The 22,827-nt window shown below is 30.7% G+C and overlaps 3 protein-coding genes and 1 long non-coding RNA gene across 9 annotated transcripts in view; 3 read left to right on the forward strand and 1 right to left on the reverse strand.

Annotated features, from left to right (window-relative positions):
- The first annotated feature begins 139 nt into the window (after nt 1–139).
- LOC114937995 (contactin) lies at nt 140–7,123 on the forward strand. The gene is made up of 8 exons (XM_029311692.2): nt 140–1,262; nt 1,392–1,770; nt 1,848–1,950; nt 2,060–2,532; nt 2,603–2,881; nt 3,079–3,528; nt 3,708–4,423; nt 4,620–7,123. Exons 1-8 carry the CDS (start codon nt 450–452, stop codon nt 5,085–5,087), a joined length of 3,681 nt encoding a protein of 1,226 aa, XP_029167525.2. The 5' UTR covers nt 140–449; the 3' UTR covers nt 5,088–7,123.
- A 313-nt stretch (nt 7,124–7,436) lies between these two features.
- On the forward strand, nt 7,437–10,489 carry LOC146721879 (succinate--CoA ligase [GDP-forming] subunit beta, mitochondrial-like). Its single transcript, XM_029311691.2, has 7 exons — nt 7,437–7,579; nt 7,658–7,868; nt 8,089–8,188; nt 8,567–9,162; nt 9,319–9,453; nt 9,540–9,668; nt 9,851–10,489. The coding sequence occupies exons 2-7, from the start codon at nt 7,667–7,669 to the stop codon at nt 9,961–9,963; spliced, it is 1,275 nt and encodes a 424-aa protein (XP_029167524.1). The 5' UTR covers nt 7,437–7,579; nt 7,658–7,666; the 3' UTR covers nt 9,964–10,489.
- Nucleotides 10,490–11,540: 1,051 nt separating this feature from the next.
- Nucleotides 11,541–22,827, forward strand: part of cher (filamin A protein cher) — a 50,227-nt gene continuing 38,940 nt past the window's right edge. For 2 of the 6 annotated variants that reach the window (XM_029311759.2, XM_029311764.2), the window contains exons 1-3: nt 14,587–14,660; nt 16,426–16,666; nt 17,315–17,726. In XM_029311759.2, coding sequence (XP_029167592.2) covers nt 17,384–17,726 — 343 coding nt within the window. In that variant the 5' untranslated portion in view covers nt 14,587–14,660; nt 16,426–16,666; nt 17,315–17,383. Of the gene's footprint in view, nt 11,665–13,080; nt 13,148–14,586; nt 14,661–16,425; nt 16,667–17,314; nt 17,727–22,827 lie in introns of those variants that run through there. The other 4 variants (XM_029311765.2, XM_029311766.2, XM_029311761.2 and 1 more) reach the window with 3 other exon arrangements.
- Nucleotides 15,022–17,964, reverse strand: LOC114938038 (uncharacterized). The gene is made up of 3 exons (XR_003820975.2): nt 17,212–17,964; nt 16,642–16,763; nt 15,022–15,185 (listed from the first exon to the last, which is right to left on the reverse strand). It is a non-coding gene; the product is annotated as an uncharacterized LOC114938038 (long non-coding RNA).

Here is a 22,827-nt window from a genome sequence, read left to right on the forward strand (position 1 = left end):
GATAATTTCGCAATTATATAATTTTCGGTGTAAAGAATTTTATTACATGTTTTTTAACATGAAAATGACGTTAAACTCTTAATGAAAATGACGCATGCCGAACCTAATTTATTCGTCAGCATTCGTCGATTTCCGCCATTATTCGTCATAAGGGAGTGTCCGGCGATGTAGCGTCGCGTTTGTAATCAAACGCTTTTGTATATTTGACGTTTTTTATTTTATCCTTTAAGATTGATTCGCGCCTTATATAAGGTGTCAGTGTTTAAATAAATATCTCAATTTACAATTCTCGAGCGAATTATCGTACATCACACGAAACGAGTGGACAAAAGGGGGGCACAGGTTAACAGGGAGTGTCTAAAAGATCGGAGTTTTATCTTCTATATTTATTTATAATTTCTTGATACTTGTAAAATGTTTATTATATAATACGTTACAAGGTGTTCAAAATGATGTCTCATTTATTGAGTAGCGTGATATTCTCGCTACTCCTTTTATCACCTGTGTTTGCACAAAATATTTTAAAATATGGAGATGAAGCATATGAGTGCCCTCAACACTGGACACGATTTCATGAATCGTGCTATCGTTTTATCAAGAGTCCGTTGAGAGGACGGGAAGACGCACGAAGGAACTGTCAAGCATTTCAAAGTGATCTACTTACTATTAATACAATAGAGGAACATGGATTTATACTCTATCAGTTACTATGGCAGGATCCGCAACATCGTAGGTGGTACACTGGAATAAAATTACAGAGTGGCTTATGGATGAATGAGGCTGATAGTTCAACCTTAATGAATATGGACAATGCCTTTTTACCTGAACCTAATGACAATATACTAGGAAGAGATTATTTGGCATATTCTTACTCTAATAATCTACAGCGTTGGGGATTGGAGAAGGTCAATGGCAGAGAAGAGCTCTTGTATATTTGCGAAGCACCCATCGCTATTCTCCATAACTTGGTAGAAGATGATCGCACTTATCAATATGGCGTTGATATTGATAATCCTCTCCAAATACCCAGAGGACCATATTTTATAAAACAACCTACAAGCAAAGTATTTGATGTATCAAAGAGAAGAATAAGTAACGATGTTTCACTGAGTTGTTTTGCGGGTGGCTACCCTACTCCAACTTATGAATGGTTTAAAGAAGATTATGAAAATGATCGGCTTATTGCAACAAAAATAGATCCTCTTTCAAATAGCAGATATACTGTAAGCGGTGGAACATTGATCATCTATGAGCCTGAACAAGTAAAGATTTTTCTACTTCCTTTTCAAATACAATGAATATGCAGATTATATCTTATTAATGTTATTTATATTTATGTCACATAAAGATTGTATTATATTATATTATTAATTACTATTATTTATTTATAGACAGAAGACCGTGGCTCATATCATTGCAAGGCTACTAATAAATTTGGTACAATTATGTCTGAGAGTGTTGAATTGTCGTTTGGATATATCCTAGAGTTTAATTTAAAACGTTCTGAAGAACGGGGAGATAATCATTGGGGTAAAGCAGTTTATTGCGATCCACCACAACATTTTCCAGGAGTAAAGTATTATTGGGCCCGCGATTATTTCCCTAACTTTGTCGAGGAGGATAAACGTGTATTCGTTTCACACGATGGAGCACTTTACTTCTCCACACTGGAAACAATTGACCGAGGAAACTATTCGTGCAATGTTCAAAGTGTCGCATCTGATACTGGACGTAATGGACCATTCTTCCCATTAAGAGTGAATATGCACTGTAATTATCTTGTATTATGTTTTAAAAGTATTAGTGTAACAATAAAACACCAAACTTAATCATTTTCTTTTTTTCAGCTTCATTTCAGCAACTGAAGTTTCCCAATAATTTCCCAAAGGCATTTCCAGAAGCACCAATAGCTGGAGAGGAAGTTAGATTGGAATGTATCGCGTTTGGATAGTAAGTTTATATATATATATATATATATATATATATATATATATATATATATATGTATAAAATATTTGAACATTTTTATAATTAAAATTAATAATTTATTTGTATTTAGTCCTGTACCTTCTTACAATTGGACAAGAAGAGGTTCTGTTTTGCCGCGCAATGCGTACGCGACGAGTTACAACCGGGTGTTGATAATCCCTCGTGTTCGTGTGGAGGATCAGGGTGAATATGTTTGCCGAGTGTACAACGACAGACTGTCAATCGAGAATTCTGTACGATTGACTATACAAGCAGCGCCTAATTTTACTATTCCATTGCTGGATAAACACATGGACCATAGGGCAGACTTAACTTGGACCTGCGAAGCATTTGGCATACCAGATGTCACCTATAGCTGGTTCAGAAATGGAGAACTTTTGGATATGTATACTTTGCCGCCCGAAGATAGGGATCGTTACGTTATACAAGATAATGTACTAAATATAAGGCACCTGGATCCTGAGAGAGATGAGGCTATGTATCAGTGTCGTGCGAGAAATCAACTTAAGACAACGTATTCATCGGCACAACTTAGAGTTCTATGTAAGTATTCGCATCCCTTTTAATTAAATCATGACATAAGATGATCACATATATATTTTCGACATTTCAGCGTTCAAACCTTCTTTCAAAAAACGGCCTATGGAATCCGAGACATATGCCGCAGAAGGTGGTAATGTCACGATTGTATGCAAACCCGAAGCTGCGCCTAGACCGAAATTCGTATGGAAGAAGGATGGAAACGTGATCGGATCAGGCGGTAGGCGAAGAATTCTGGATACTGGAAATCTTATTATCAGCCCGGTATCACGAGACGATGAAGGAACATATGTGTGCACAGCAACGAATCAGTATGGCAGCGACGAGACTCGTGGGCGATTAATTGTATTACGTAAGTTAATCATTTTATAATTCAAATATCTTTATAAATGTACAAAGAACATTTTACCCTGTAAAAGAGGCACACATGATAAACTATCAAAGTTAAACTAATAAAGCTGTTAACCGGATTTTAATAATAATTTATCATTTATGTATATTTATAATTGTTCAGTAATTAATTAAAATTATTTAAAATTGTTCACACAGGCGGACCACAACTTGTTGAAAGATTGCCGCCACGAATAATCATGTCCTATAATTACAATCAGACATTGCGTTGCTTGGGCCATATAGACGAAATGTTAGATGTGGCGTACATTTGGACGCATAATGGTATGCGTATCCGCGATAAAGATTTGCGAAATAATCCACGATGGCACATTGATGGCGAATATCTAGACATTATAAATGCCACATTCGCTGAAGCCGGCGAATACGAGTGTATATTGAGAAGTGCTGTTGGTGAAATATCGAGCAAGACCAATCTGATCGTGCAAGGACCACCTGGACCACCTGGTGGGGTGCAAGTTGTGAATATCGTCAAAACTTCAGCCACATTACGATGGACTGATGGCGCCTTGAACGGCAGAGTGATAACTATGTATACAATCAGCGCAAGTACAAATTGGAATAGCACGTGGTTTCCTCTTGTAGAAAGTAAGTTTTACTTTCAATAATTACATGACTCCTCATAGAGAGAGAGAGAGGAGAGATTATTTCGACAATTTGAGTACTTATTCTTTACTCTTTAATATAATTATAATTCTAAAAATATTTTCAAATCGAGTTTGTTATGCTTAGCTTATGTTGCTTTATTTTACATGAATTACTTTCAGACATTACGGCTATCGAGATGGATAGATATAATGGTCGAAAAGAGGCATTCTTGGAAAATGTTTTGAATCCTTACACCACATATGAGTTCCGCGTGCTAGCTTTCAACGAACTCGGTTATGGTCCACCATCAACTCCTTCACCTCGATATAGTACTCCATCTGACAAACCCACAAAATCACCATCGAATATCAGTGGTGGTGGAGGAAAGATTGGAGATCTTACAATCACATGGGATCCTGTTAGCCCAGCCGATCAAAATGGTCCTGGAATCTATTACAAGATATTCTGGCGTCGCAAAGGATTCGATACGGAATATCAGTCGTTATCTTTGAAGGAATACGGCAACGTTGGTAGCAGCGTCGTGTCGATCCAACCTAAGTTTTACTACACGGAATACGAAGTGAAAGTGCAAGCAATCAACGCAATAGGCGAGGGACCTATATCAGATAATGTGACAATATACAGTGCGGAGGATATGCCTCAAGTCGCACCGCAACAAGTGTTTGCCATGAGCTATAACAGCACCAGTTTGAATGTCAGTTGGTTGCCGATCGAACAGACTCGCGAGCGAGTGCGTGGCAAGCTGATTGGACACAGGATCAAGTACTGGAAGGAAAGCAACCGCGAAGAAGACGCTACTTATTACTTGTCGCGCACCACTCGTCCTTGGTCTTTAGTAGTCGGATTGCAACCGGATCTATATTATTACGTAAAGGTAAAGTGCAAAATTTTTATTTGAATTTCTTGGAACATATAAACAAATATTTTAAAAAGCTGTCTATATAATTACATATTTAATTTGTTTAAAAAAAAATTATATATATAAATTATTAAAAAAATAGAAATGGAAAATATAATTAAAAATTTTGTGACAATTTTAAATCTAAACAAAGATCATAAATTCTGTAAAGGTGATGGCCTACAACACTGCCGGAGAAGGTCCGGAAAGTGAACGATATCTGGAGCGAACTTACCGCATGGCGCCGCAGAAACCGCCGTCTTCGGTGAATGTGTACGGCGTAAACCCGTCGACGATAAGGGTCGTTTGGCGTTACGTACAACCGAGTCTAGAGGAGGAACCGCTAATCGGATACAAAATACGCGTGTGGGAAGTCGACCAAGACATGAGCACGGCGAACGATACAATAATACCAGGTGGTTCCAAGCTGGAAGCCGATATCAGTAATTTGAGCCCGGGCAAAGCGTATCACTTGAGAGTGCTCGCGTTTAGCAACGGTGGCGACGGTCGGATGTCGAGTCCTACTCATACATTCCAGATGGGCGACGCCGCAGCCTTCAGGAGCAGCGCCGGAAACAATATTTTAAACATTGTTCTGGCGATTGTTGCTCTTACGGGTCTAGTACTAACTATAGTGTAAAGTAACCCCTAATAATTATATAGGCAATAACCATATAGGCAATAACTATATAGGCAATAACATTTAACGGCTGTAAATTTTATATAGATTTCCTAAATGAACAAAAATTTAACAGACCTAAAACACGAACTCCAAAATGAGATTTATAATGAGATATTATAGAATTTTTTATTTTTACTCAGATCACTCAAGAAATCTCACAAGTCAGTGAGCTAATCGTTTTCTTGGTAATCTAAAAATTAATATTATTACGTCACATAGTGTGCTATGTAATACAATGACATAGTCGGTTTTATTTGTAGTGTTTTAGTAATTATAACTTAATACTTATAATTAATAAGTACTTCCACAACTTCTTTTTAAGTATTTACAATATAATGAGTCTACAAAGAGACTGAAATTGATCTGCATTTGATTCCAATATTACGCAGCATAATATGCGTAAGTTCAACATAATTTTTATTCTACAATAGAAAAAATATTTTATTTGTTTATATATATTTTTTGACACATATATTAACATTATTTTTAATATTTTCACGATTAATATACTATTTCTTTATTTTTAACTAATTATTACATATACACAAAGTATTCTAAATAATTTATGCAAAATTTTTATATATGTTTTTATATATTTTTATCTTTTTATATACGCGTATTTCCTCTCTTATTTTTATAAAGTGAAAATTATGATTTCACATTCACACTTTATTCAAAAATTGATAAGAATTTTACAAATTATATTCGACACAATTAACAATATATTTTCAAATTAAACAAAATAATTTGAGGTAAATCATATATATATATACACATATATTGATTATATGTGTGAATAATGTAATCTTTAAAATTAACTTAAAGATAAGAATTTTCTTTACATTTTTAGACAAATTATGAAATGAGCATTTTATATAAAAAATGCATTAATTGTTCTGTACAATTCACAATAAATTGTACTATATGTACTATAAGTTTTATTTGCCAAAAAAACGAAAAGCACATTGATGAAGAAATGTTTCATTAAGTTACATAAACGAATTAAAATAACAAGAATATATGCATCTAAAAATTATATGGATGCAATTATATAAAGATCTAAATGAAAAAAATTAAATCTTAGATAAATTATAATAAATTGCACTTTTGCAAAAATATATATTCAATGCTAAATTACACATAATATATTAATATGCTATGTTTACGAGTGATGAATAAGAATTAATGACAATTAACAAAGAATAAGATTTATATAACGTCTTAATGTATAAGGCAGCGTAATTTTCCGTCCATATATACAGAAGTAGATAATGAACACTCGACTAATTTTGATAATACTGCAAATAATTGTTAATCACTGAACTACTCTAATATTCTGTGAATTATTCTAATCATAACTTACTTTTAATTATTGTATTATCGTAATTATCAGTACCAATGAATTCTCCAAATAGATCTTTTTGTACAGATATTTTTGTTTGAATTTTTGTCAGATACATGTATGATAGTATTAGAATAGTTCAGAGATATATAAGAAAAGTTTATATAAACCATTATGGTGTTCATACGAGTGTACTATAAGATACAAATCCTAGAAATTATATACATATATGTATATATATATATATATATATATATATATATATATATGTAATATTAGGTATTATATCTCTGTATTTATAAAAAATGTAAACATATTTACATTTAATACATTTTATATAATAATGTATATGATAAGTTTTTTGAAATTTCTTTTACATCAATTTATTTATTATTTATATTATGTATATAAACAATAATTTAATAATTTATATACATGATGCAAATAATGGAGAACTAAAATTTTTGTACGTACGTGTTAGAATCGTTTCTAGAAGATTAATTAATAATTTAATATCGTTTGCTTAATTAGAGATAATAGACACGGCAGTAAGTACTACATTAATTTCTCCAATCGTATATTTTCTTTTTATACATTATTGTATTGTAAACAAATACATTGTATATTGTACAATAACAAAATTTTTACAATATTTGTATTATTTTATTTGTAACAAGTTTATGGTTTGCATGTATATATTTAATTACTTGCATGTCTTTTTAAACATATTCTATGTAAAAGAGACGTATCTTACATTATATATGTAAGGTATCACTTATGAGATTATTATGCTATATATATTTTTTTATTAAACTTATATACATTGTTATTAATGAAAAATGCGTCACTCTATATATTGTATAAACATATTTGCTCATATTTTCTTTCGTATTAATGTGAAAAGAGAAAAAAATATCCACAGTATTTACATTGTTTGAAATTACCGCCGAAAACAGACACGTGTATCTGCACGTGTCGAGATATCGAACACGTGATCACGATGGACATAAATTTGTCGAGTTTGTTATGATAGCCGGTAACAATTATCTCCTTGAAACTTCATAGTAGCGAGATAACAATATATTGAACGAAACCTACAATTGTAAATGTATGTATAATGAAAAGTAATCGTATAAACGTTGATCGCGAGAGAACGAGAGGAGTATTTTTGTTTGTTGTATTTTAGAGGTTAATCATGCTGCGAGTCTTTAGCCGATCAATGCGTTCCGCGCATCTTTTCAAGAGGACCACGGAGGTCATCTGCGTGTCAAGTGTAAGGAATTTGAATCTGTTGGAGTACCAGAGCAAAGAGCTTCTGCGCGATTCCGGCGTGTCTGTGCAAAACTTCGCCATCGTCGACGACCTAACCAAGACAAATTCTGCATTGGAAAAATTGCGTGAGTATCATAGTATTTCTCCTCATTTCTGTATATGTATATATTTGTACACAGAATATATAAAAATATTTTCTATGTGCGCAATGCAGTTAATTTTCAAGGTGAACAAGTGATTCATTAAAGTGTATCGATATAATAATAATTTATTATAAGTAATTTTTTGTATGTGTATATATAATGCTTATATATTATATAATTTGTTATTTATTTATTCTTACAGACGCAGATGAATATGTTATCAAAGCTCAAGTCTTAGCAGGAGGTCGTGGCAAGGGTTGGTTCGATAATGGATTCAAGGGAGGTGTACATCTCACCAAAGAGTAAGTTCAATAATTAAATTCTTGTAAAAATATATTTTCCAAAATATCCCTCATTCACAGTTCTAATATATTTTATTTATTAATAAATTTGTTACAATTTGCATATCATATAATGAGATTTTTTATTTATAAGCATTATATTACACAAAAAGCAGGTAATATCAAATAATGAGAAATTATTAAAAGCAGCTTTTTTATTGTGTTATATTCTTATTATATAAAAATTATTTTATTATATTTTTATTATATAAAATTATATGTATATATTTTATACATTTTAATTTTTTTCACATATATAAAATTTATTTATTTGTAGGTAATATTTTATGTTATGTTTAATTTATAATTTGTTATCTTCCTTCTTTTCCCTCCTAATAGTCGTAATGCTGTTACCAATTACGTGAAGAATATGTTAGGTCATCGCCTCATTACTAAACAGACTTCAAAGGATGGTATACTGGTGCAGAAGATTATGATAGCTGAGTCAGTGGACATTGCACGTGAAACCTATGTCTGCATCCTGATGGATCGTGACCATAATGGCCCTGTACTGATAGCATCTCCAGCGGGTGGAATGGATATCGAGGCAGTTGCGGAAAAGCATCCGGAGCAAATAAAAACTGTCCCATTAGATATTTATCATGGAATCGATGACGAAATAGCAAAGGATGTCTCTACTTTTCTGGGATTTTCCAATCCGGATATCCTTAAGAAAGCCGTATATGAATTGAAAAATTTGTGGAAACTGTTCATAGATATTGACGCTTTACAAGTGGAAATTAATCCGCTGGTAGAGACGACGGATAAGCAAGTGGTAGCTGTAGATGCAAAAATCGCATTCGATGATAATGCTCAATTTAGACAGCAAAATCTGTTTTCTTTAGAGGATGTCAGTGAAAAAGATCCCAGAGAGGTGGATGCGTCACGATTTAATTTGAATTATATCGGAATGGATGGCAACATAGGATGCTTAGGTAAAATATACATTTTATCATTATCATGACTGCAATAGGTCAATTAAATGTATGAACAAATGAAGAGTAAAAAATTATGAAATAATGATTATATTAATATACGAGTGATGTAATCAACTGATAAAAGTATATAAGGCTAAATCTTTATATGTACAGTAAATGGAGCTGGTCTAGCCATGGCTACAATGGATATTATTAAATTAAATGGAGGATCGCCAGCCAATTTTTTAGATGTTGGAGGTAGCGTGAAGGAAGACCAAGTCTATCAAGCATTTAGAATTCTTAGTGAAGGTTATCTACAATATATAAAATAATTTAAATATTACATATAAATATTAAATATAAATATAAAATATAAATTTCTTTTTTTTTTTCAGATCCAAAAGTCAAAGCTATTCTCGTCAACGTTTTCGGAGGTATCGTGAATTGTATAACGATAGCAAGAGGAATTGTTGCAGCATCACGAAACTTAGGACTTCAAATACCACTTGTTGTAAGGTTAGAAGGTAAGACATTAATATTCTTTTTCTTTAATTTCTTATTTATTATTCATAATTTATATATTCTATTGTTTCATTACATATTTTATTTTATTTTATTTTTATTATATATTTTATTTTACTATGTTTTGGTAATATAATTTCCAAATAAATTTCAAGTATTTTTGTAGCGATTTATTTTTTATTAGGCACTAATGTAACAGCAGCTAAAAAGGTCTTGGACGAATCTGGATTACCTATTCTTACAGCAAATAATTTAGATGAGGCAGCGAGGAAAGCAGTTATCTCTGTTAGTACATAATTGTATTTTATGAGAAATTTAATACGATGTTTATTATTGGTTTATATCTATTTAAGACTGGAAATCTGTGGTTTTAATGCAAGAGAAATAATGTTAGGAATAAGGAACTAAAATGAGAAAGCACTATATGATTTTTTCATGTTATAATATCATATTTAGGGATTTTTATGACTTGAATATTTTTATAACTTGGATGTAAACATGCATCTAAATGCTGCCTACTAATGTTTATTATTGCTTTTGTATCAAGTAGAAGTAGAAAATATTTGTAGTCTTTAATTTTTATTATTGCTCACATTTTATATATACAGTCTCATCTTCACAATCCTAAACAAATCTATATCTTTATTAACAAGATAAGATTACTAGAATTTTGAAACAGTTATTTTAATTCTTTATTAAAACCAAATCAAAATATATCGTTACCTTATGTTTGTATATTTTAATTGTTAATTGAAAATATTTAACAATCATTTGCATATAGAATAAAGATTCAAGAATGATATTGAATCTAGCTATAGAGGTTTGTATTAATAAAATTCAGTTCTTCCTATTATCTTTTCACATTTTTATTTTAGCTAATTAAAAAATCTGTTTATTTATTTAATGTATATTGTATTATGTGAATAATGAACCATATATAATTAAAGTTTGCTTATTGATAAGCAGGCAAAATATTAACATTTGATTATAATTTACGTTGTTTAATTATGTGATTTATTACAAGATTTCTGTGAGCCATTTTGTAATGAATACGAATTATTTTACATGATCGATATTGGTGATATTAATTAGCGCATATGTATATACATTTTTATTGTAAATACATTTATTCTTGTTAGATTTAAAATGATTTATACACTGAAAGATAAATTTATCTTAAAAATTAATATATTATGCTTAAATTTTTTAGCTTGTCCAGGAGAATTTTGATTTTATTTTAGTATATTTTTTAATTATCTTTATGTTTAAGTATAGTGTATATCAACTAATATAATATTAACAAGATAGTTTTTTATTGATTTATATATACAAATATTAAATATTATCATTTGTATTTATATATGTACATATAGTTTTTTCTATTGGTAATTATTGTATATCATGTTATATAAGTGTAATAAGTATAGACTGCATAATTCTTGTTCTTTCAATTAATAGCGTTTTTGAATATGGCGGGTTCGATCGATCCGAGATCGATTAATGACGTATCGACCAATCACAGCCATTTCTGAAGAATAAATGGCTGTGATTGGTCAATCGCGTCATGTATCGCTCTCGAATCGATCAAACCTGCTTCATTCAAAAATGCCATAAATGTTGCAACATTCATTCCGCTTCAAAGTGTTCAATGGATCAATTAGAGCAAAGTATCTTGCGCTTTGAAACGAAAATATCGTTAAACGAAGCGCAAGAGGCAGAAAGTTTGATCAGTGTTTCCTTATCTTTAACGTAAGAGTTGAGAAGAGATAAAAAAGATATCGGAGAGCACAATTGGTAATACATGTACATATTATAATTAATCTATACTTTATTCACTATATACAGTATTATATATAGAAAAAAAGAGAAAACAGATAAAATTTATAGATGAGGCTGTGAATTCAACGTCGCTTCCAATCATCTCTACTTATCCGTCATTAGAAGTGCCGTCATCGAAAGGTGCTCGACAGTCAATCAAATCTCTGAATTCCGGAGCAAGTAAGTCAAATCGAAGACCGAATCCCAGTGTTCAAGGCTCATTGATTGCGCGCGGCGTAACGAAAGGAAGGAGGAGTAAAAGCAGCGCGTGTAATCGACTTTTAGCCCATGTATGGTCGCTGCGTCTTTATAAGTAGAAACTCTTTCGGTGTGAACAGCTATAAGCGATAATTCGCTTTGAACGCACTCGCCGAGAGAACGATCCATATATGGGCGAAGATTTTGAGCATAAGATTATGGCACGATTGTATAGGACGATATTGGCTTCTTCTACCTTTCGAACGGCACGCGTTAATGGGTCACATTTTTTACAGATAAATATGTATGCGAATCGATATGTAAAACATTAAAAAATGTTTGGGTAGCGAAAAGAAACGCGTTTTTTAATCGTGTTTTAAAAATAAAACGTTTTCTAATTTGAATCATCGTGTTTGGTCATTCTTTTCGCTCTCTGAACATTATATATATATATATATATATATATATATATATGTAATATGTATATAAATATATACGAGTGTATCTAAATAAGTGCGTGAAAAATTTTAGATGATTCTTTATCGAAAATTAAGAATGAGGTTTCTTATATAAACATTATACTCTTTTATCGCTCCTTGAGGAGTTACACTAAAGAGGTATAAAAATTAAGTTATTTTTTTTTCTCAAACAGACAAATTAAAAAAATGAAATCTGGTGGATATTTTTCGTTTCATTTTTTTTAATTTGTCTGAAATTTGAGAAAAAAAAATAAAAATTTAGAAAAGTGTAACTTCTTAGGGAGGTATAAAAATTAGTATATGTTTATATAAGAAACGTCTTTCAATTGTCGACAAAGAATCATCTAAAATGTTTCGCACTTATTTAAATACACTGCATAAAAAATATATTTTTCTTGATAACATTAATTTGATGCAATTATAAAAATTTTATCAAATGTTGATCGTCGATTAAACGAGGTTTTCGCGCTAGGAAGCGGGATTGATTTCCCTCCCGGAAGTGCAGGCGACCACTAAAACTGCTATTATTGTGCGCGCTAAAGATCCGGATAGCGAGAACTTAATACCGCGCTGGCTCGTAACAATGATCGTTTCAATTCTTCTCTTCAGTGTCACGAACCGGCTCCGTTTTGCTTTGTTTTCTTCTCGTCTACGAATATAAACTCGTTCCTCGCACACGCGTCTCCGAGAGGGTGGACGACGACGAGAGGGTCCGGATGGTCTCAATGCGTGTGTATATATATATATATATATATATATATATATATATATATATAGATGAATCTCCTGCCCCTCGTCTAAGAGTATGAGGTATGGATGAGGGAGCGCGTACTATTCTCGGACGGAACTTCACGAATCCGAGTAACTTCTCTCGACGTGGTGTTTGACTCCTGGTTCGTGAACGTAAATGTCAGTAATCGTCTACGAACCGCGCTGTGTCGATCGAGAGTATCCGCGTCGTTTGAGAAGTTTATTGTTGACATTGTGTATGTAAGATCCACGTCGGCATTCGTCGCTCCTAATTGCTGACATCGGTTCGCAATTAATTGCAAAACGAAGATAATCGCTGTCGGAAATAAAAAAAATAAACGAAACGTCGAGGCTGAAATTTAGAATGATTTTTTTATAACGATTAGAATCGAAACAATGATTGTTTTAATCCTAAATTAATCTATCGTTTTGTACACTAAACAAAATTTGTAAACCTTCTAACTAAAGATTATTTTGTTAATTGAACATGTATAAAAATTTTTATTAAGTTAAATATAAATATTAAATCTAACAAAACGTATATTTGACTAAATACTATATGTTTAATTAATAAAATAGTATTTTAGTTAAAAGGTTCAGTCAAATGCATTTTTTTAGTGTATGTAGATAAAATATCTCATGATACTTGATTTGTTTCTTCTTAATTAGAATATTTGAAAGATTATTATGTGCCTTTATTTTCTAATTTTCGGTATTATATGGAATGCTAATTAAATCAAAAATAAAATTTCTGATAAAATTTTAATCAAAAAGTTTATTATAGAAAATTTTATCTCTTTATACTTTAACAAGTTTTAAATTTTTACACGCATGTTAAATATCTACATAATTATAAATCTCATTGTACGTTTTTATTAAGAAGATATTTTGAGATCCTAAATTTGTTGAAGAATTTAGTAAAATTTAATAGAGCATTTAAAGCTTTAATATTACGAATAGAGAATAGTAGTCAATCATAAATCAATCTATCAAATTTATCAATATAATCTTGCCGAACGTTGACGAATAATGATAACATATCGCTAAGTATGCTTTTTTTAAAGTGTTTCAGATTCATTAATTAAATACTTAGTTTAAATATATATTGCGCATGTGCATTGATCGAGAAATATACCTTCGATAAATCGAAATCAGCTTCGTTTTAAAAAGAAGATATGTTGTTTATAAAAAAGAACAAATTTTAAAATGTTTAGATATATGAATTAATAGTTTTCTTTAATTTTGAAGGAATTCTTAAAATAATTCTTTCATGTTTCAGGAAATCTTTTTTAATTTTAAATATGTCTTACATATGGTGTAATAAAATAATTCTGAAGTGATAGATTTTTATACATCTATTTACTTCTCGATTGTCCCAGGAAATAGTCGCGTTAAATAAGAGAATAAATATAGAATTTTTTAAATTTTTTACTATTATAAGTCCCAATACTAATTATATAAATCTATAATTCTAATCTAATTTGAATACAGTCTATTTTTTTCAATGTGAAATCATTTGATCGCAGGAAAAATTTACGCTTGTAATTTGTTTGAAATTTGTTGAGAAAGTGTTTGCAATCCATACTTGCGATTTATTTATGCTGATTGCGGATGCATTACGTTTTTGGAGAGCACTGTAGTGCGGAGAGGGTTTTAAGCGGAACGCGAGAGAGATTCGCAAAGCTGCGCGACTTCTTGTCGACAGTTTTTCGTAGACCGCTGGTACAGAATCATACTCGATCGTACGAGGTACGGAATTCTTCCAATTAGACAAACAAGTTTATATATGTGTGATGTGATTTCAGAATGTTTGATAGTTCGTCGAAAAAATGGTGTCTATACCTTGTAATTTTATATCCGCAAATTTACGTAATTTAATATTTTGCTAATTGTGCGAAGGAAATTTAAAAAAAAATTGTAAACACGATATAGAAAGAATTGTTTAATATGCGTGCATTTATTACAAAACAAATCATTATTCTTAAAATATTTTCTACTAATTTACATGTTGCAAAAGAATATCATATATAATTATTTTAATGATCGATTTTAGTATTAATTAATTTGATTTATAATGAGAAAGAAACATATACATATATGAGATCTAATAATTCTTTTTAATTATATGTTATTTGTATATCGTGATTCAAAGAAATATTAATTAAGTTTCTAATATAAAGACATATAAGTGGTAAAATCTTGAAGTTCGATGACAGCTTGATCGTTTTATGTTTGAGTGAAGTGGAATTTCGAATCTTCTTGACTGAAGTGTCACTATAAAAAAAATCATCACGTCATCTCATCTAAATTTTTATTTCATGTGTTAAACAAAAAATGCATTGGAAAATCAACTGATTATGCAAGAAAAAAAGAAATTGATATAACACACTCACAAATACTAATTTACATGTTAATCTGTTAAATGTGTTAGAGAAACGTGACATATGTTAGAAACTATTATTTCTACATTCTAGTTTAAAACATTATTTTTAGTCAGGAGATATTTTGTATTTATTTGCAACGTCGAGATATATTAAATCGGAGTAATAAATTTTATTTTTACACATTGTGTGCATCGTATTTATTATTAATTTATGCGCAATGCTTTATTTTGCAATGTTTATAAAATAAACTGTTCTTTTCTGTAAAAAGATAAGTGAAAATGTTAGCTCTCTATTCAGATCTCAGACAATGTTCGCGTTTATGAAGTTCATCTTTCAAATGTAATATTAGACCTTGGAAAAAAGTCACGTATACGTGTGCGTACCAAAAATAACTTGGCATCTCGCCGTGCTTCGCGAATCGTAATTTAGCGTGCGTCTGATTAATTTTCTATTATATGCTATTTTACATAAAATTCGATAACATCGATTAAGAAAATGGAGATAATATTATTTCCAGTAAATAAATGTCTTAGGTCCACTGTAAATTGAAATATTTTTTTATCTTATTCATTGACACCTAATTTTGAATGCTTTCCAGCAGAAATATATTTGTGCTGTAATAAATGTATTGGGACTCGAGAGTAAACAAAAAAGATATACGAGTAATTTTCTCTGAATGTGCCGCTATTTATAATAATTAAGAGGTACTTTATTTTATTTAAAGATTGAATGTAAAACTTGTTAAAACGAGAGTTATAAGTTTAGTCAAACACGTGCGCGAGTCTTCACTCAAGCGAAGCTGATCGCGATTCGATGCACTTCCGCAAACTTAATTTAATCAATAGTAACAATAAGATGTTGAGGTTCTTATTTTAAAAAATAATATATTGATCTTCTACTATGTTTAAATAAACGTTTCTGTTAAACATTTTATTCTCCAACAGGTTCAAATTGATGAATTTTAAAACTTGTGAAGATAGATTATTCTCAGCTGCAAGTTTTTATTTTACAAAAATTAATCATTTAAATGTTATTTTATATATTGTAATGCAATTGTGTATTTCCTATAATATGATTGATTATTTTGTTCTACATCGTCAATCTTTTAATCGCGACATTTCGCGGCGCAGGTGAATCGTCAATCTGCAAATCAGGACGAGCGATCACCCTAAAAGGAATTTCAAGGAGACAGTGTACCGGTCCCAAGGAAAATCTCTCGGCTAACGCATCCTAAGTGACCCAAAATACGATCTACCGGCGATTCGTTGACTCGTTGATTTCTGCAGAAACAGAATTGCTCCAGCTGATCGTGTCAGCATCTCATATACATAAGCACGTACACTCACACGTTCGTTCGCCGGCACACGGCAGGTAGGTTCACCGACATCCACCTCTTTTTCGATTATTTCACAGGTGTGCGTACTCGCGCTAGTGATGGGCACGACGCACTTCCGAGTGGTATCGATACCTGTTGTCAAGTTTATCAGATATAGAAATTAATTAATAATGAAGAAGAAGATAATAATAGATAAAAGAATATAGATATATTTTAAATTACTTTGTGTGTGTACATTTGTGTATATTTGCAGATTAACAAATTCAAGAGTTAAGATTAAGCTTTATTTTTTACTATTTTAGTCATTAATTCAGTTGTGTATGAATTTACATTATATTTATATATAAATTTTATATCTTGAAAAGTTCATTATATTTAATTAACTTTTCAAATTAATGTACGCATTGCTTTTAAATAAATTTACTTAAATTATATTTTAATATAGCCATTTAAATTGGCATAAATTCGATGATCAAACTCGTATGTATACACTTGAAGGTCAGCTAATCAACAAACAAACTGTTCAGACAACAGCGAGCGTTCATAGCATCGGAGCAAAAAAGCTCTTTAAAATTCAAACCGATATTAGTTTGTGCCCATCGCTATTTCTCGAGTCACCAACATAGTCGCATCTTGCTCTCGTCACTGATAGCACTCGCGACTACAAACACTACGATCCGCAGGTACCAACACAGGGGCGCGCACCCCACCACCCTTATCCGTGAGAGCGTAGCAGCGGACCGGCCGATAAAATGAATGAGAATGATAAGTCAGTTAAGTGCGAGAACTCCGCCGAGGAGGAGGAGGACGAGATGTTCGAGCGCGAACTGGCCGAAGACGCGCAGTGGAAGCGAATTCAACAGAACACCTTCACGAGATGGGCAAACGAACGACTGAAGGCGGTGAACAAGCACATCGGCGACCTGGAATGCGACCTATCCGATGGTCTTCGGCTGGTGAGCCTCATCGAGGTGCTCTCCCAGAAGCGGCTACCAAAACACAACCAACGGCCCACCTTTCGCTCCCAGAAGCTGGAGAACGTGTCCGTCGCTCTTAAATTCCTGGAGGACGAGGGCATCAGGATCGTCAATATCGGTGAGTGATGCCATGTGCATGCTGGACCACGCTTGAAAATAGATTCGTCCTGTCTAAAGTAGTGCTTGAAAATAGTGAAATTCATCGTTTGAGTGGTGCAAAAGCTGATTAATGGATTTACGAGTGGAAACAATTATTATTCTAAGAAATGCTGATGTTCCATGCTTAGATTAAGTGATCGAGAAGTGATCAAATTTGAATAAACAGAATCAGAAAAAAATCTTATTAGCTTAAAGTATATACATAAAGTATATGTCACTGATAAAAATATTATTTTAATATGCTTTTTATAATTAGAAAAAGAAACCATAAGTTTGAAAAAAAAATAATCGTGAGATATTGTTATTCTATACAATTATTATTCTAAGAAATGCTGATGTTCCATGCTTAGATTAAGTGATCGAGAAGTGATCAAAATTGAATAAACACACTGAAAAACAATTATTGAATTCGGATAAATATTTATTTCAATACCGCCTAATAAATTATTTATTTGAAACTAATAATATTAATTTGATGTGAAAAATATTTATATAAGAATTTCATATAAGAAAATTTATTTCAAAACTGATAAATATTTATTTGTTTCAAATAAATGATTTGTTAGGCGTTATTGAAATAAATATTTATCCGAATCCAATAATTTTTTTTTCAGTGCAGAATCAGAAAAAAATCTTATTAGCTTAAAGTATATACATAAAGTATATGTCACTGATAAAAATATTATTTTAATATGCTTTCTATAATTAGAAAGAGAAACCATAAGTTTGAAAAATAAATAATCGTGAGATATTGTTTCCCATATTTATAAAATTTAATATTAATGTCAATTTAGAAGAAATTCATGTTGCAAACAAATAGAGATTTAGACTTAAATAACATGACTATTCTTATAACTCAGTGAAAATTTGTGCTACACAAACAATTAATTTTTAATTTGTGGTTAATCTTCAGAGAGAGACTTCTCATTTACAATCTCGCCATACGTTACACCACCACGTGGTAGATTACCACGAGCCTGCGTGATTGCGGATTTTACGTAGATTGAATTTATCGATCCTTTAGATTTCTGTACTTTATAGACACTTGCGCAGATGCGTTTCGAAAATTTTAAGAGTATTGTGTGTACGTGAGATCATTTTTTAATTAATCAGTAAATTATATAATAGATAATCATATAATTGATTATGATAAACGCACTAATAATTAAACATCAATGCTACTTTATTATATATCATCAATTTTATTTCAAATCAATAATATATCAAATATGCTAACAAAATATTCTTAGTTTAATTTAAAGAGATATTGATATAATATAAAATGAAAATAATGATAATAAAATAATTGCAAAGATTAAATAACAAATGATAATATATAAAAGTGAATATAATTACTCACTTTATAAAAAATGAATGGGACTGGTAATAGAAAAATGAAATAAAAAGGCTATATTTAAAACGTTGAGAGAAAGCAAGTTATACGCGATGCATTACATATAATTTTTTAATTTTTATAGAATGTTTCTACACATTTCTGAATATATAGTCTTACAAAATAATTTTACATTTTCAAAAAATCAAAAAATTTTACCGCGTATTGTAAAAATATAGAATGTACACTCTTCCTATTCTGATATCTTATTTCAAATTAACATCACAACCATTATGCGCGAAATTTGTAATATCTTTAAATATTTTAAATATGCCTTTGTTTGCACGATGAAAAATGTAGTTGAAAGCTATGATGAGTGAGTGATTAGTTGACAAAATTTGAGGACAGGCATCAGCGAATAATTTATCGCGCGCTTCACGCGCATGGAAATCTATGTAGATCTGACCGATAATACGTAAAGAGAATCTTACGATATCGCGACACACTAAGATTTAATCATTTTACACATTGCGATTACGAAATTGAGAAAAAACTTAACATTATTATTAACTTTTCGATGATATGTATATCGAAAATTTTATCGAATTATTTTAGTTTTACATTTAATTAGAAATTTTAAATTAGGTATATAGAAATCTGAATTTTAATTCTTAAATTGTTTTAAGAAGACTATATTTTAAAAAATGCCACATCAGAATGCAAGATTCTGTTTGTGGCGAGATCACGAATAGTAAAATTGTATTTCAAACTATTCCCTTTTTACTGGATGAAAGCCGCTCGGCTGGTATAATGATATGCGGAATATTTCTGCTTGTCCTCGCTCTCAGTTTCGGGATCAACCGCTATATAGAGCACGAATGCATCGAGCGGCGAAATAAAAGCGATTGTAGAGCATAGCGAGAGGGTTGTGGATCGATGACGCTTGCCCGGGACGGGCTACCCGGGAAACCAGAGGGTAGTGATGGGATAATGCTGTTCACGTGTTTTTCATGAATGAACAAACTGACATCACATCATCCATTTTCATCCATCCGCATTAAATTTAGATTAAAAATCCCTCTCTCGCTAATATGACGTAATTCTTAAATTAAAGAAATTGACAAGACATGACTCGGCTTCCTCACATTTATTCACACAGTTCTTGAATGACTTAAAATATATTTTTTCCTGACTTAAACAAAATTTATATCTCTCTCTCAAAGCATTTTAAATTATATTTATTTATCAGCCATAGAAACTTGAGAAAATTTATCTTTAGAAATGCAAATATGTAATGAAACCTTTTACCACGAATTTTATTTAACAAAATTTTAAAGATTAGTTTTGAAATTATTTATCATTAGAAATATAAAGAATTTATAAGAGCAAGTTTATAATGTTGGGGACTCAGTTTTCAATAAAGTCTTGATGTCAAATTTACGATTTGTCGAGTTCGCACTATCTGTCTGACCACGTGCGTCTGTAACCACTTGTTGGCAAAAGAATCTAGATAAAAGACACAATGGTGCCGATTAATATTTCATTAGATGGCAATTTTCATTTTTAACGTATAAATAAAGGATCAAGCATCGTAAAATATAAATAAATTATTTGAGAAACGATAACCTTTGTATAATTTTGGAATATTCATATTTGCACTGAAAGATCGATGACTGCTTACTTGACGATGTCAATTTGTCGCATCCTTGAGTAAAAACTTGTGACTGGTATAATGACGCAATTGAATATATCATCGATGATGTCATTACATTTTTCAACCTGTAATATCTCAAAAGAGAGAAACGTGCTGATAAACAAAGATTTTTAAATAATACATATCTCTAAATAATATTTATTTATTTATTAGAAACTTTTTTTGTGCATTATATGTTTGTTTTGAATATCGTAGATATTTTATTATTATTGATGATATTTGTATCATCCTTACATTATTTTTAATCTTGACATCTAATAAGGAGAAAAAATTTTTTTATATAAAAATAAAGTATGTGAAAATTAATTTTGAGAATATGACATTCAAAGATTTATACGTTTCAAATTTCCACGATAGAGCAAAAGGATTGATCCAATAAAATAATTATTTTTATTTATTTTTTTCATTTTATATACTGCATTATTGTTAAATGCAACATGTATGCGACGGATTAAGAGCTTTCGCGCTGAAAAATTTTTGCATTCGAGAACTTTGTATGAAGCTATATTGCCAGTTAAGAGGCTAATGTGCCTGATGTTAGATCATCGCAATCTCGGTTAAGATGACCGCAAGAGCCCGAGCGTTAAAGACCACTCGATTGTAAATTATCGGATATCAGCGGAAGCCATACTCGCGTTATTATGTGAAGGACATTCTGAAATTCTCTCGGGAAGTATCTCGCGGGGACCATCAAGAAGCAAAAGAAGGAAAATAGGCGGTTCCATGTAGATCAGGTGAAGGTCAAGCTCGCCTTGGTACCACGGACATCTTTCTTCGCGTTTATTACGTGGCCGACTTTCATTTCTTTCTTTCTTTTCCTAGAGTGCTTATCGCCGTGCGGAAATGATCTTTCGACGCTTTTTCAATTTTGTTTTTTTTTCGCGAAATACCTCTTTAATATTTTAACAGGGCTTTTATGCCAAAAGATTACTTAAAGCTTGAAAGAATCTGCATGTAAAAAAAGGTTTTGAGAGGAAAGAAAAAATGTGACGGTATTTTGTGCTATAAGAATAATTTATAATATAAAGCAGGTTCAATTTACAATACTTAATAAATTAATCACGAGATTTTAAATTTTAATTATTGATAAATTAAAAGTATATAGTTGTATATTGTAATGAGGAGATGCAAATTTTACAATCTTGTTATTTACAAAAGAAACGATAAACATTATATAGAACCATAGGAACTTACTTATAGTTTTGTTATTTTCTTCGTGTATAAATAGCTTTCATTTTTGAAAATTTGCGGATTAAAAACGTTATTTATTTTCAGAGATTTATCCAATATAGCATAATTCAATGTCAAAAATAAATAACAATAATATTATGCGAGTAATATATTTTCGGAATTATAATGTTTCTCCGTATATAATTTGTGCATATATTGGGAGCGATTACTTTCACTCTCAAACCTTGACATTAAGAGACTATGTTGTTTGTGCGTAATCACATGAAATTGTGTCTCTATACGTGTTAAGTCGAATTTTCGATTGCTGAAATGTGTTTATCTGCCATATTATCATCTGACCCGTCAGAAATACCTTAGACATATCATAAGTAAATACTTCAAGCTCCAGATGTCAACATACTTTTTACATATTTTTTAAGATTAAACTTAAAATATTATGGATGTTTTCTGAAATTTCACTTAATCTTTAATAATTTTTTAATTTTTTTACTTAATCTTTAATAATACTAAATATTTAGTAAATTCTAAAAACATTGCATTATTTCAAATATCATATTCCTTAGCTACAATCTATACACAGAAATACATAATTAATATACATTAACACAATTATTTGACATATACATATATAAATCATATATATATATATATATATATATATATATATAATTCACACACTATTACATTACATATATATATATATATATATATATATATATATATATATATATGAATCATTTTAACTTAAAAATTAAAATAAACAAATAATTGCATTCGAATGATATTTAACCAAAGATTTACATCCGAGATGCATTTTGACAC

The sequence above is a fragment of the Nylanderia fulva genome, unplaced genomic scaffold, assembly GCF_048542155.1.
Source record: "Nylanderia fulva isolate GAGA-0341 unplaced genomic scaffold, ASM4854215v1 Scaffold4, whole genome shotgun sequence".
NCBI classification, from domain to species: domain Eukaryota; kingdom Metazoa; phylum Arthropoda; class Insecta; order Hymenoptera; family Formicidae; genus Nylanderia; species Nylanderia fulva.

Coding starts and splice junctions, on each gene's coding strand:
- LOC114937995 (XM_029311692.2), top strand. CDS start 450: ATGATGTCTCATTTATTGAGTAGCGTGATATTCTCGCTACTCCTTTTA. Junction 1,771..1,847: donor ATTAAGAGTGAATATGCACT/GTAATTATCTTG, acceptor TCTTTTTTTCAG/CTTCATTTCAGCAACTGAAG. Junction 4,424..4,619: donor ATCTATATTATTACGTAAAG/GTAAAGTGCAAA, acceptor AATTCTGTAAAG/GTGATGGCCTACAACACTGC.
- LOC146721879 (XM_029311691.2), top strand. CDS start 7,667: ATGCTGCGAGTCTTTAGCCGATCAATGCGTTCCGCGCATCTTTTCAAG. Junction 8,189..8,566: donor GGTGTACATCTCACCAAAGA/GTAAGTTCAATA, acceptor CCCTCCTAATAG/TCGTAATGCTGTTACCAATT. Junction 9,163..9,318: donor TGGCAACATAGGATGCTTAG/GTAAAATATACA, acceptor TTATATGTACAG/TAAATGGAGCTGGTCTAGCC.